At 33.8% G+C, this 14,817-nt stretch overlaps 1 protein-coding gene across 5 annotated transcripts in view; it reads right to left on the bottom strand.

Moving 5' to 3' along the window:
- EYA4 (EYA transcriptional coactivator and phosphatase 4) overlaps positions 1–14,817 on the bottom strand; it is a 233,608-nt gene that overhangs the window by 40,711 nt on the left and 178,080 nt on the right. For 4 of the 5 annotated variants that reach the window (XM_014533835.1, XM_014533834.1, XM_014533837.1 and 1 more), the window contains exons 5-9: positions 10,155–10,247; positions 5,705–5,771; positions 4,371–4,513; positions 4,093–4,236; positions 2,354–2,433 (exon numbers count right to left, since the gene is read on the bottom strand). In XM_014533835.1, the coding sequence (XP_014389321.1) occupies positions 2,354–2,433; positions 4,093–4,236; positions 4,371–4,513; positions 5,705–5,771; positions 10,155–10,247 (527 nt within the window). The remainder of the gene's footprint in view (positions 1–2,353; positions 2,434–4,092; positions 4,237–4,370; positions 4,514–5,704; positions 5,772–10,154; positions 10,248–14,817) is intronic. The other variant, XM_014533838.1, reaches the window with a different exon arrangement.

Here is a 14,817-nt window from a genome sequence, read left to right as displayed (position 1 = left end):
AACCTTAAAGTGATCTTAATAATCCTTCAAAATTCTTTTACATATTAAGATCATGAACAAGGATTTGTTGTGATAACTGATATTTAATATATCTAGTGTGTTTTAGCTCAAATTGTTATTAATGATGACAAAGCCTTGGTCAGGATTAAGGTTCCCTAATAGATGGCCCTAAGGGCAAGAAGATCCATGTTTGATGTGATTCCCAAAAAAGGTTCTGTGTAAGCACATATGTGTATAAACAAATATTATCAGAAAGGATTAAGTAGTATGGCAGAAAACTAAAATTCTATCCATCTGTTAATTTCTAGATTTGATGTTCCCCATTACCACCTGTGAGCCCATAAACAAAAAAAACTTGCAATATTTGGACAAAGTGCCTAGCAACACATATTTTACAGAGTAAAGCAGTAAAAACATTTACATAGTGACTACTTTGTGTCAGGTACTGTTCTGAAGCCTTAAATGGACTTAGTCATTTAACCCTCACACCCTCCTATGCAGTATTATCATTATTCACATTTTACTGTGAAGGGGACGGAGGCAGGGAGTGCTTAAGGTTTTGCCCGAGGTCAGACAGCTAGCAAGTCTCAGAGCTGCAATTGGAGGCCAGAGAGCCTGACCTGCACCTGTGCCTTAAAGGAAGATGAATTTACTTATTGGAAAAGTCCAGACTACTAGCTTCCGGAGAAGACAATGTCTTTTTGTTCTCAAACATATCTCCAAGATCTCTGCTTCTCTTTATTTCCTCTACTGCCACCCTGGTCCAAGCCACCTTTACCTGCTGTTGGAGCCAATGGACAGGTTTTCTAATTTGTCTCCTCCTTTCTATTTTTGGCTTTCTCCAAAGTCCCTGAAGCCAGAGTAATCTTTTCAAAACATAAATTACGTGATGCTATTCTCCTGTTCAAAATCCTTTAATAGCTTCCCATTGGGATTGGAATACAATCTAGATGTCTTCCTATACAGCACCAGGCCCTACTTGCGCAGGCCCCTGTCCATCTGTGCAGATGTGTTTCCCCACCAGACCCTCAGGTACAAACTAAACTCCAGACTGACACAGCAAGTTTATCAGCCCTGGGCGATCTAGTACATCTGCTTTCTATGCCTGAAACACCCTTGCCCTCATTCTTCACCCAGCCCTTAGAAGACTTGGCCTAAATGTCAGTTCCATAGACAGGCCTTCCATAAAATCTCCCCTACTCCACTTAGATTTCTAATAATATTTTTAATAGGACCCTGTTCTCTCCCCTCATGCTAATTGGATATTTACCTGTCTGTTTACTGGTTTATTGTCAACTTCTCTCCGTAGGCTGTAAGCTCCATGAGATAGGATCAGGTCCAATCCAACCCATCCCCACCTTCCTTTCCCTACAATACCTCCCATTCCTAATACAGAATAAGTACTCAATGAGTATTTGCTTAAATATTAAATTGGTACTCAGTCCATGGTCCAAAATACAGACTACATTTTATATTGGAGCCACTGTATTTAAATATTCAGGTAGCACTGGATCTGTTTTATGATATAAATCTTTCCTCTCCTTTATGAATCTTTAATCCTCTTAAGTAGAACAGACTATTTCTTTCCCTTATGTTATCATGCTACCTAGTAAACTAAAAAGTAAAAATAAAAGTCAAAAGTTTCCCTAGCTGGTCTGGCTCAGTTGATAGAGTATCGGCCTGTGGACTGAAGGGTCCTAGGTTCAATTCCCCATTAGGGCATGTGCTCGGGTTGCGGGCTCAATCCCAAGTAGGGGGCATGCAGGAGGCAGCTGATCAATGATTTGCTCTCATCATTGATGTTCCCTTCTCTCTCTCCCTCTTCCTTACTCTCTGAAATTAATAAAAATATGTTAAAAATAAATAAGTAAAACATAAAAGCCAAAAGTAGTCCAAAGGGAACTTTGTTTAGTAACAAATGTCATTTTGGACTAAAAATGACAGCACAATCCAATTATTGATTACAGTTCAATCAATTAATATTAATAAACTGTTTTATCAAAAAATAAAGTTATATTTAGTATAATTTTGTTTAGTCTTAAACTAAATTATGTTTAGTTTACGATGATAGCAAAGTTTGCAATACATTTTGTAGTTCCATGCCAAATAATTAAAACAATCACAGCTTAAAGTGTAAAGGGCAAACCTTTAGTGAACAGGAAATCTAAGATATATAGAATTACCCATATTCCAAATATTCTGGATGGCTAATTTTTATTTCCTCAAAATGCTATCTTAATTTTAAATTTAAAAAACTTATTCTGAGAGAATTTGCACTTATGTGGCAACCTGAAACTATTCTTCCCAAATCTGAAATAGACATAAAGAAGCAAGAATACAAAAACTACTATACCTGTTGTGATCCGCTGAAATTTGTTGAATTGGAAACTGAATTATTTGCATAAATAGTAGATGATGGTGCAAATCCAGAACCTACAAGTAAATAAAAAATGAATTCTTAAAGGATTTACTGTAAAATAAAAAATATTTCACTTTCAGATTCAATGATATATATATATACATATATATATTTAATTTTGTTATTAAGACAGTGAAATTTGAAGTTGAGAGGTTTATAAGGAAAATGTGCTTGACTCTATACCTCTTGTGATAACAGGTAACATCTACAACAGTCTTAACAAGGACTGCAGCTAACCTTCAAGGGTTAAGTGTCTGGAAGTACAGAATATTCAAAGAATAAAATATTATACAGACTGAGACTACTTCCAGATGAGTGGAACTCCATTCTACTGAATTTTCAAATGGTCATATCAACTTGCATTTGCATACAAAAATCACCCAAGTTAAATATCTGGACAGTGTTAGCTTAAGAGATTAACAATAGAACCCACTTAGACTTAATTGATGCTTGCCACCCCTGTATTTTCATTCTTGTGTTCTTTCCTTAGAACAAAAAGAGTTAGGAACTAGGGCTCAGACTCAATAGGGCTTGACTGTAATAATCTAAGGTTTGAGGGTCTTCTAAAATTTACTATTAGGTCAGAAATTTATTCAATGATTTTTTGAATTAAGGCAAACAGGTGAACTATCAATTTGCAGATTTATTTTTTAAATATGTTCTTTTGGAATGTACTTGCTAAGATGCAAAGGGAAAGACTACTGAAGCAGCTTATTATTTTACCAATGGGTTTGAATAGTATGTAATTAACACAAACTGTTCTGACCTGGAATGTCCAATATGAACGTACTTGGGGAAATAAATGAAAATGTCTCTATGGTCTCTGTCACATATTTACTGAGGCTGTAGCATGTGAACAAAGATACTTCTCCCTACATTCTAGGTAAAGAGAGACCTGCCATTTCAGCTAAAAAAGTCTAAGTAATCATTTCATTTTAGTCAGCTGACTCAAATGTCTATTCTAGTTGTTTTAGATATGTTAATATAACCCCAAATTTTTTACTTTAATAATATAGACAAAATGACAGCTAGGAATAAGCTTTTAATGTTTTTATTATGTGACTAGATTTTTTCTGCAATAACCACACAATGATTAAAAAGAATTTTTAATTGGAGTAAAAAACAAGGGGAAAAATTAAACAATAACCATATAGGGAGGATTTTGGGTGGTGGTGGTATATTTAAATTATATAAATATTCCTACTAAGAAATGTAGTATCAATAGGGGAGAGGAATGAACAAAAAAATCCTCATTCAATGGTAAATGGGACTTAGAAAGTACTAACTTAATTTTAAATAGAATAAAAACAGCATTATACCCTTAAAAATACTAACAAGAAAATGGTGGTTTTTGTCATGAATCTTTGAAATCACTTAAATAGATGCTAAACATGTGACTGCTGGCATGGTGACTGGCTCAGAGGTTGCTTTGCTTGGACCAAGTATACTGCCAATTTGGCGCAACTTAAATTTAAGTATTTAAATTGAATATGGGTCATATATCTTGATGTATTTTCAACTTTTTTCATCATGTTTCTTTTCTGATGAAATCGTGTGAGTAGAGGTTTAATGTTTAAAACCATCTTCATGACTATATAATTCTAGTCTGAAGCCAAGGAGTCTCATTCAAAGAATTTGCTCTCACATAACACATCTCCCGTGTGTCTACTTACCTGGCATCTGGTAAGAATAAGGTGTCTGGCCTGGCTGTGGGGTGGAGAACCCTGGGCTGTAACTGAGGCACCCACTCTGTAACGGAGACTGAGTTTGTGGGAGTCCACTCTCTGTCTTGATGCCTGGCAACATCACACCCAAATCTGTTTGGAAAATGCATGTGCAAACCATTTAATTACTAAATGATCTTACTTCCGTGTGATATCTTATATTAGAATATACAACTAGCAGGATTACAAGCTTATAACCAAAGGAGAAGAGAGAAGATGTGAAATACCGTAAGTGGGAAGGCTGTAGGGCTGTCCTGTCTGTGAGTAGGCTGTGTAGACCGCTGGCTGCTGCATTCCCGAATACTGAGTCTGGCCTGCATAGGCAGACATTGTTTGAGCTGCTGGTGTAGAAAGAATGTGTGGATAGGGCCTAAATATCAGAAAAATAGCATTACTGTGGCAACAAAGACTGCATATTAATTCAGACAGCTTAGATTCAGTGAAACCTCATAATAGCCAGGAAGTAATCCTTTTCTTTATCCACAATATAATTTTCACAATATAGGAAAGGACATGAGTCTGAATGTCAGGAGCTCAGGCTCTGCTACAAACCAGGCAAGTGACCTTGGACAAACACTTTAAACTCTCTAAGTCTATACCTTCCTGGAAAATGAGAAATTTTGGTTTAGATATTACACCTAAAGTCTTTCAGGCCTATAATTCTTATTTATATCAAACAAAGCAATCTAATTATATATATATATATAAATAAAATGGAGCACAGGCAAATTAATTAATATGCTTGTGACTATATTTCCAGTTACTGTGAGTGACCTAATGCTACGCAATGACTACAAAAGTCATTAAAAGTGCTACTAAGAACTCTCTACCAAGAACTAAAATCTAAAAAAAAAAGTAGGCAGCTAGCTTCTTGAAAATAAATGGAATGCCATTCCCCTCATCATGCCACATTTTACAAAATGTTCACAACTGGATACCCAACCCCCTACCTATTCTTAAAGACAGACACTCTAGCTGCTACAAAAAAGAACGCTTAAATGTGTATGAATCAGGGATCCCAAATCTTGACACATCTGGCTGACTGCAACCAAATTTAGATATACAATCAATACAGTTAAACTTGAAATTTCTACCACTGCCCTCAATAAGTTGACTACATTATTTATAAAAGCAGTACAGTATTTTATTCAAAAATATATTTATTAAGACTTGAAATCCAATAAAAATACTGTAATGATGGAACAGATTATAAAGTGATGTTTGAATAAAATGTAATGTTTTAGATTTGCTTTAAACTCATTAGCATTTTAGGGTTTTCATTTAAAAAATCAGTGTGCTCTGTTTTGAACTTGATGCTTTCCTCAAGGTATACCAATATCCAGGATTAAGGGAACTGTCCAGATAAAAGTGAGTATATCTCTATTTCTAGATTTATACAGGATATGTATCTGTCCAACTAATCTATCAGAGTATCTAACTATAACACATTTATATACATAAATGTATCCCAATTTAAAGTTATGTTGTGTGACTACAGATTAATAAAGGTAATCCTGAAAAATTATTCTAACAAATCTGAAAGAATCTACTGACCACTTACTTGGAAGGATAGAGCTGTGGGGAATATTGATGTGCTGATCTGGGACTGTAGCCACTACTTGTTATTACTGTAAGACACACACAAAAGTGCAAAAATGTTGCTTCATAAGTATATTTCACTAGAGTATACAAAACCAATTTAAAGACATTATCACATTAAAGATATGTATCTAAAAATTCACTGATTTTCAAAAATATGAATTCATTTTCTAAACAGAAACAGATGCCCATTTAATTCTAACTGAACTGCTTCAACTTTGTTCTAAGAGCATGAAATGAATTCTTAAAAATCATTCGCCTCCATCATTCTTTCATTTTCTCAAATCAGTAGCATGCTTTTATGTATTAATATCCTATGGATAAATATATTCAATTACAGGTGATTATTCTTTCATGATATAAAGGTAAATTTTTTTTCATTTGCAAACTTTATGTTTTAAATTCCAAATATGATGCCAATACATTATCCTTCCTCCATATTTATTTTAATATAATTATAATAAAAATTAAGAAAAATGTGACAGTCCACCCTTGATTTTCAAATTGTCAAATGATACCATATTCTGTTTTCTTTCTTTTACCAATCAGATGAGTAATTTAAAAATACAGTCCAAACTATTCTAGTAATAATTGCAATGTACGCAGAACACATGGGTGATGATGCAACACTTAAAAAAACACACACACCATAATTGCAAAACGCAGTAGCAACCTTATTTACAAAAATATTTTGACCTATCAGAGATAGAACTTTTTTGAGAAGAACATAAAGGTGAAAGCCAGGTCCTGTTAATATTTCACCTAAACATGCAGCCCCAAACTGGAATATGTCCAAAAGTTTGGAAGTTTCTCTTTCCTTTAACCATCTGCTTGACTAAGACGGATGTATTGCAAATATATGGGCTCTACCGTGTTGAGGAAGTCCCTTCAGAGCCAATCCATACTGGGCAAGCACACAGAGTGTCTTTATTAGGCCATCTGCTGTTCATTCACCTTTCAAAAAGATTAAAGTAGTACACAACGCAGCACTGGAATTAGTTTAGTCTAATCAATCATAGTTATACTTCAAAGTACTATGTCCTTTCTAAGTTGTTCATAATAATTCTAGAGCTAAACTTTTAGAATTGTAAAAGTGACAAATAGGTTTAGGTTGCTAACTATTTCATGAAACATGAGATTTTTCTATATCAAAATGCTATTAAGTGCCCTTGTAATCTGCTACTTCATAAACAGGTAGAATTTAATGTATTTAAAATGCTATTTGGCCTGTGAACTCTGAGGATGAAAGTCTATTATAGTTTTCATAGCAACAGTACAGAAAGTATGTTTTCAAGAATATTATGAATCAATTTTGAAAATCATTCATTATGACTAGGGTGCTATGTTGTAAATATTTTCAGCAACCATTATTTAAGTGTGCTTACTATATAAACTTGAAAATACATTGACTAATAAACCATTAATTTTATACTTATTTACTAAAAACTTAAAGAATGTTTAAAACCTTCAAATGAGAACAGACTTTTTTACTACACTATGGGCACTAACTGTTCATTACATAATATTAATAGTGTGATTCCACAGGAAATTCAGTCTGATTCATTAATTCATAATAGTGAATACTATTTATCAAAAATATAGTTGAATGAGGCTTAATTCCATGTTTTTTGTCTCTTATTTATAAAATTTCACTTGGGCACACTCAAAACCTAGACTATACTAATCAGTTGTTTTCATGATTGTGAAACACAAGGCTTTTCCAAAGAGACATCAATTACTGAAAAGAAACATTCTCTGAAGAAGCTTTTATTAAATAAGCCAAGGAGCAGAATTATTTCAGAAAAATCCATATGGGTGAACACAAGTCTGAATATATATGATCCTTTCTCCCTCTAACGAATGAATCTAGAAATAGTTAGAATGATGCACTCAAAACAGTATAAAGGGTCAATTAAAATTTCATATTAATGTCTATATTTTCATTTTCTAAATATAACATAAGATCTTTGTTTCAGAAAACTAGGATGTTCGCAAAAAACTTGGAGAGTTTATGCTTCTTAACTAAAATGTCTACATTTCATTCTAACATAAATCTCCACGTAACTGATAACAACAATAAAATTTAACTAAAGTGAAGTTGAGCTTATGCTGAACAAAGTAAAGACAGTTGCTACCCAGGCAGCCTAATCTTCAGTATGATTTCTGGAGAACCATGGAGACCTTCCCCATTGCCATTCAATTAATCTAGAGATATTACCCAAAGCACTATACTCATTATACTCCATCATTTCTGCCTATAAAAGTAAGCAAAACTGCTTGCCTTAAAAGTTTCCTGAAAACTAATTAAAACAAAATTATAAAGAATATTATCAGGTTCTCAGAGTGTGATGTCAAGCAATTTTAATGTTTTATTCTTATGATCATGGAACCTTAGCTCAGTGACTGTCAACAGGGTGAGAGGTAGGGGATGAGGTTGGGGGTGGAGTAGAAATTTTGCTTGCTAGGGGACATTAAAAATGTCTGGAGCCATTTTGGGTTGTCATAAGTGGAGGGTGCTACTGTTATCTTGTATAGATAATAGAGATGCTGCTAAACATCTTGCAATGCAGAGGACAACTACCTCACAATAGGAAGTAAGTCCATTTTAGATAGTGCTGCTTTTGAGGATTGCTGACCTAAGTCATTGTTGTCCTAAAGTACTTGGTCCATGGTGTTAGAATTGTTCTATACCTGAGTTATCCAGTATGAAAGCCACTAGAAAAACCACATACATCTATTAAACACTTGACATGTGACTAGTGTAACTACATGGCTTTTTAAAATTTGTACCAAATATTAGTCAATTTAGACTTAAATAGCCACATATGGTTAGTGGCCAGCATAGTCCTAGATAATTCTTAAAAGAAAATGAAGAAACTTTGTAAAAAAAAAAATGTGTGTGTGTGTGTGTGTGTGTGTGTGTGTGTGTGTGTGTGAATTTCAGATAGGATGACTCTTCCCAGTTATTTTTTCCCTCATGTTTATATTTTCCTATGGGTATCACAGAAAGACTCCCGAATAGCTCAGAATACTGTTCTAGACTATTTATAGCAGAGACTATCTGTGCAGTTTTGATTGTCTGGCCTTAACCAACGTTAACTTCTCAGTGCCTTAGTATTCTTACCATAGATCTCTAAAATTCCTTCTGGAGCTAACATTCTGTAATTTTGTCATTTAGCTTTCAGTTAACTTGTGATATGCTATTTAAGTATGTCATCAGTTACTTATAATTCCATTCCTTTCCTTAAAAATATGTTCATATGCATTTACTTTGTAGAAAGTTCACAAGGGTTATAATGAATAATAAAGAATGCTAGAGTTAGTTGGTACCTATTTAGCTCCTGGGAGGCAAGTGAATTGCTAGAAAAAATATAGATTAACACATATGAATCTTTATGTATTATTTCTTTCTGTTTGGAGTACTACTATTTATGTGAATACATGACAAGCACTCCCAATCAGTGTGAACTCAGGAAATGGGATCATCTTTATCTTTAAAAATCAAATATATGCTATAATGACATTATCCTCAAGGATATACCTCAACTCTTTACATGAAGCTTACCCACATGAAACCCTTGTCCATGAGAACATGGAAAAATGTAAAATAAAATAGAATAACAGAACCAAGATTTAATTACCACAAATACTTTTCCAGGTTTAATGTTCATCTTTCTGCTATACACATTCCTCCTCACATTAAAAAAAAAGAATCCTTTCACCAGATAATAAACCAAACAAAATATTGTAACTTTAACTAAGTCAACTTAATGCGTGTCCTCTGTGCCCACCTGGGAGTTATCAGGTATTGGTATTTAAAAGGATTGATGTTTAAAGACACGCCATTGTTCTCTTTGAAGCATTTGAGTGAAAGTAGTGCTCTCAGAGGCTGGTTCTAATGCAACCCGCATGTGCTCTCCTGCAGCCCATTAACCTTTAATACTTGTCACTCAGCTGCTTGCATGGGAGGATTTTTTTTTAAACCCAGAGAGGAAACAAGGTTATTTAGAAGGAATCAAATGGATAGTTTTACATCTCAAATGTTGGAGAAAAGGCAGTTTTTATGTCATTTGAATGGGCAAGTTGACGGGATAAAGTCAACTATTACAACCTAATTATTAAAGTAAGCACTGTATAAAATAATTATGAAGGAAGCCAGCTCTGCTTATTTCTGATAAGAAAGTCAAGGGTAATTGTTTTGCTGTCAACTAAAAAAAATCTAGCAAGATGATTCCAAATATAATTTCTAAAAATGCATAGTTTTATGACAATCAGTTCTCAAAAAAGTTAATTTATTGCTAAATGTATAGAAACCTACGTTCTAACAGCTTTGGTGTTTACGCTGCTCATTCACTAGGAGAATTGTGTGTACCCCGATGTGTACGTAACAACACACGAGCTTAAGGCTTTACCTGACCCAGTAAAAGTGTCAAGCGCTCCATCTCCAGTCGTGGTTGTGGTTTCACTGCTGTTCAAAGGCTCTGTTTTGACTGCAAGGAGAGACACTATGTAGAAGAATAAGTACATGTGAGTTTTATTTCTAAATTGATATCAAAGATGCTGACTGTTCTACTAGTGGTTTTTCTAGCTACCATGGGCATGCAAGAGAGAACTTGAGAAGTTGATGAGGAGAGTTTTGTTAATTTAGCTTCTAAATGGACATGCATTTGGAGAGAACTTAATCGAAAATTCCTCTGGCCAAGCCAGTTCTCTTGAATCTGGCTTTTCAGGGCAGTCCACCTTACGAAGTTGAAACAGCACTATACATATTTGCATTTTTAACTCACCTAAAGCACACTCTGATATTATAGTCAAAAGACAGAAAAAAGGAACCATTGGTCAGTCTTCAGAACATTTAATACAAAACATAACAATGAGATGTACTAGCTTATATTTTATTCTCCTCAAGAAGATTAAAAGAAAAATGATTGCATAAGAGTACAATGGAGGCATACTGAAATACAGAAACCATGAGCATATTCAGGTGATGGGTGAAAAATGAGGCACTCAATAAATTTTTTGCTCTTAGAAAAAACTAAAGAGTTATACATAAGATGTTGGGCTTTTTATTTTAATGACATAATGATTTTTAATGAATTATAGAGAGAAGCATAGAATAAGAGATAATTTCTACAGCAATAAGTGTATCTTTTGAAAAGTCTTTAATATGTTATTTCTTCTTTGAGGTGGTATATTTTGGCAAAATCCTCACTTGGCAATGATGTAGCCTGGCACACATAATTGTCATTATTAGATGTGAGTGGGGGGGAGGGAGGCAGTGGAAAAGCCTCTACTTATTTTGTCACACCATATTTTCCCTTTGTGGGCAGAGCTCTGCTACATATATCACAGCAGCAAGGGAATAAACTAAATTATTTTCTACTTAACACCTCTTATGTTTCCTGGAATGATACGGTTAAATAACTTAGAAGCAAGCAGAAAACTATAAAGAAGAAAGCTGAAGACTAGCCAACCATGAACAAATATGACAAAAAGTATAGTGGGTCAGAAAATACCCACCAACCAAAGAAGTCAGTTAGGTTATGCTGTTAGAAAAGCAATTAACTAGTGGAGAAACATGCAGTCATGATGATGCTCTCTTTCCACAGGAACAGAACTAACTGGACCCTCCCTTAGCGAGCTCTGAGGTAAATTTACTATCCATGTTTCAATAACGTCCTGAAGATTTGCTGGAAGATTCTAAGAGGTTGGAAAGAGGGAGTAAAGAAAGTTTGGCCTACTTCTCCTAGCAAAAGGGAAATTTAAGGTCCACCTCTTTTTCAATAGCAACAATAATCTGAGGAGTAGTATCTCATTATTTGTATAATGATAAGTAATATATGGTGGTTACTACTTTTTAGTAGTAACTTGGATGGTAGTCCCTATTATGCTTATAGCTGATCACTAATTAAATTTACCACCACAAAATTATTTGCTACTACATAATTATTTATTGAGAGCTTATGTGCTAGATTATTTATATTTAGCTATTCCTTGAAACAACCTTGATCAATGCAAACCACTATATCAAATGTATACAGGAGGAAACTAATGTTTGGGTGGGCTGAGGGGCCTGTTCCATTGCAGGTGATATCAAGCTAAGATCCAAACGCAGGTCTTTAGCGCCAAATCCATGATCTTTCCACCATAACAGGCTATCTTCAGGTATGAAAATGGTTTACATTCATGACAGTGACTCTTCGTGATGGTTCAGATAGTGGTAAGAATGGGCTATTTTTTAGATGGAGCAATTAGGCACACTTTGATAATAAAAATGAAAGCTCCAAAGTGTGGGAATAGGCTAATACAGTATGCTTTCCATTTCTTCCTCATGAAATATTTTAAACGACAACAAGAAGTAGCAAGTTTGAAGGCAGATAACAGCACACACTTAAAAGGTACTTAATACATTCCAGGTGTTCTTGCTGTGCTTTATAGATATTAACTCATTTACTCCCCAGGACAATCATAAAAGGTAGGTGATACTATCATCTTCATTTCTCAGATGAGGGAACAAAGAGGTTAAATAACTTGTCTATAGTCACAGAGCTAGTGAGTGCTAGAATTTGAGACCAGGGTGGTACAGTTTCAGAATCCAAACTCTCAACCATACTGCCTTTGCAGGCTGCACTAACTAACCAAGAATTCCTTTAATCTGTATCCATATAAAGATGTTCCAGAGTGTGATCTAGATGGGCGTAAAGGCCCTTTGTGATGCAATGTTCATATTTATGACAAAAACACAGTCCAAAGCCTTAAAAACTAAGACAAGAGAAAATTTCTTGGAACTTACAAATTCAAAGTGTGGCCAAATTCCTACTTAAACGTATCTAAGTCTATGAACACTATTTGAAAAGTATACTTATTAATGTTTAATAGTAAATTATTATTTTGATTTCAAAAGCAGCAATTATATTTTGATGTTGTAGGTTAATTAATGAGTTCTGCAGTTTTCTACATGCTCGAAATAAAGGTCTATTTCCATAAAAGTAAAATGAAAAAAACTATATATGGTACTTTGCACAGAAGAAATACTTGAATTGTCTGGTCCTCTTGAACACTAATTATCCACTTGCAATTTGTTTTTAATAGAACCAAATAGTTTTTTAAAAGGGTCAAATTAATTTTAATGTATTGAAATGACTGAATTTTCACCTTTAAAATAATCTACAGATTTAATTAAGATTGTATGTGATTATTGTCAGGTGTTAGCTATGTCTACTAAACCATTGATTTCCTCTCTTCACATCCCAACCTACATCCATATCCTCATACACATACTAGTATTTTCAAATTAAATCTTGTTCCTGCAGTTTATCTTTAGAACTCAAGTACAGCATTGATGTGTATATTTTTTGGAGAAAGTCTGGTTTATTATCATAACATCATTCACCATTCACGTTCATTTGTTGCAGTAGCACACTTAATCCTTACAAGAGCTGACCCAGTAATTTATATTTTATATTTCATCTTCAGAAATATGCATTTAAGTGCTACACCTATAACATATATATCTATATCAGGGATGGGCAAACTATAACACGTTACAAATCTTCTCTGTGGCCTATTTTTAAATGGTCCATGAGCTAAGAATGACTTTTACATTTTTAAATAGTTGAAAATATCAAAAGAATAACATTTTGTGATGTGAAAATTTTAAGAAATTCAAATTTATCAAGTTTTATTTGAACACAGCCAAGCTCAATCACTTACATATTATCTATGGCTGCTTTGTGTTACAAAAGTTAAGTTGAGTAATTACAACAGAGACCATATGGCCTGCAAAGCCTAAAATATTTACTATCTGACCCTTTACAGAAAGTTTGCTGGTCCCTGATCTATATGCTAAAGTATGATTGCATTTATTCTATCTTTATTACTAGTTCTATATTTTAACAATTTTATAAGTGACATTTGAAAGGAAAATCTAGGTACCAATATAAATCTGCAGATGTAATTAGGATTAAGGTGATAAAACATTTTAAATTAAAGTAATAGTGTAATATATTGAAACAGCACCAATGTAATATGGTAGGTTAAGGTAATACTGTCAACTCATTCATATTAATATAAAATATATAATTAAATTTATCTTTTTGAAAATCTCAAAATTAATGGAAAGTTCTTGAAAACACCTGAAATTAGCTTTTTCCTTTTTTATTATAATAATTTTATGCAATGATCCAATACCAACAATAAAACCCAGGATTAAAAATAAAATAATTTACTGTCAATGGGAGAGATTATGTACCAAATGCTTAGTTTATATTATAAACACCCAACATAAAAAGTCATTAAACGTCATTAAAAATTTCGTATCAATATGCCACCAAGACTATGTCATTAATAATCAAAGTATAATCTCACTAAAGATTTGCCTTCTGTGGTCAATTTATATATTGTAAATTCAGAAGAATTTATTAGCTGACCAAACATTGGAGGATATTTTAACATAATGCATGTTTTATTTTCCTTAAGAATTTGTTGCCAGCCCAGCTGGCATGGCTCAGTGGTTGAACATCAACCTATAAACCATAAGGTCTTGGTTCAATTCCCGGTCAGGGCATATGCCCCAGTTGCAGGCTTGATCCCCAGTGTGGGGAGTGCAGGAGGCAGCCAATCAATGATTCTCTCTCATCATTGATGTTTCTATCTCTCTCTCCCTCTTCCTCTCCCTTCCTCTTTGAAGTCAATAAAAATATATTTTAAAAAAAGAATTTTCTGGCCAATTATTATTAAATTATTAATGAAAGAAGGAAATATTCTGGCATTTATTACCAAGCAACTTACATACATATCTCATTTAGGACAAAAAGTCTTGCCAGGGAAGTGTTATTAACTTTCTTTTATACAAAAGAATTAAAGCTCAGAAAGGTTCAGTAACTTGTCCAAGGTGACACACTCATAAGTATAGTGACAAGATTCAAATCATATCCTTCTGACACACAAGACCGTGTTCTTCCCAAATGGCCACATGACACTTAACATTAACAATAAGAACCAGAAAACTTGAAGTGTAACACTCAGAAAAATGTTTCCAGTTAAGATTAGCCATGAATTAAAAAATATTATAGT

The sequence above is a fragment of the Myotis brandtii genome, unplaced genomic scaffold (assembly GCF_000412655.1).
Source record: "Myotis brandtii unplaced genomic scaffold, ASM41265v1 scaffold123, whole genome shotgun sequence".
In the NCBI taxonomy this organism is placed as follows: Eukaryota; Metazoa; Chordata; class Mammalia; order Chiroptera; family Vespertilionidae; genus Myotis; species Myotis brandtii.
The sequence above is the reverse complement of the archived record's forward strand: the minus strand, read 5'-3'. Positions and strand labels throughout refer to the sequence as shown.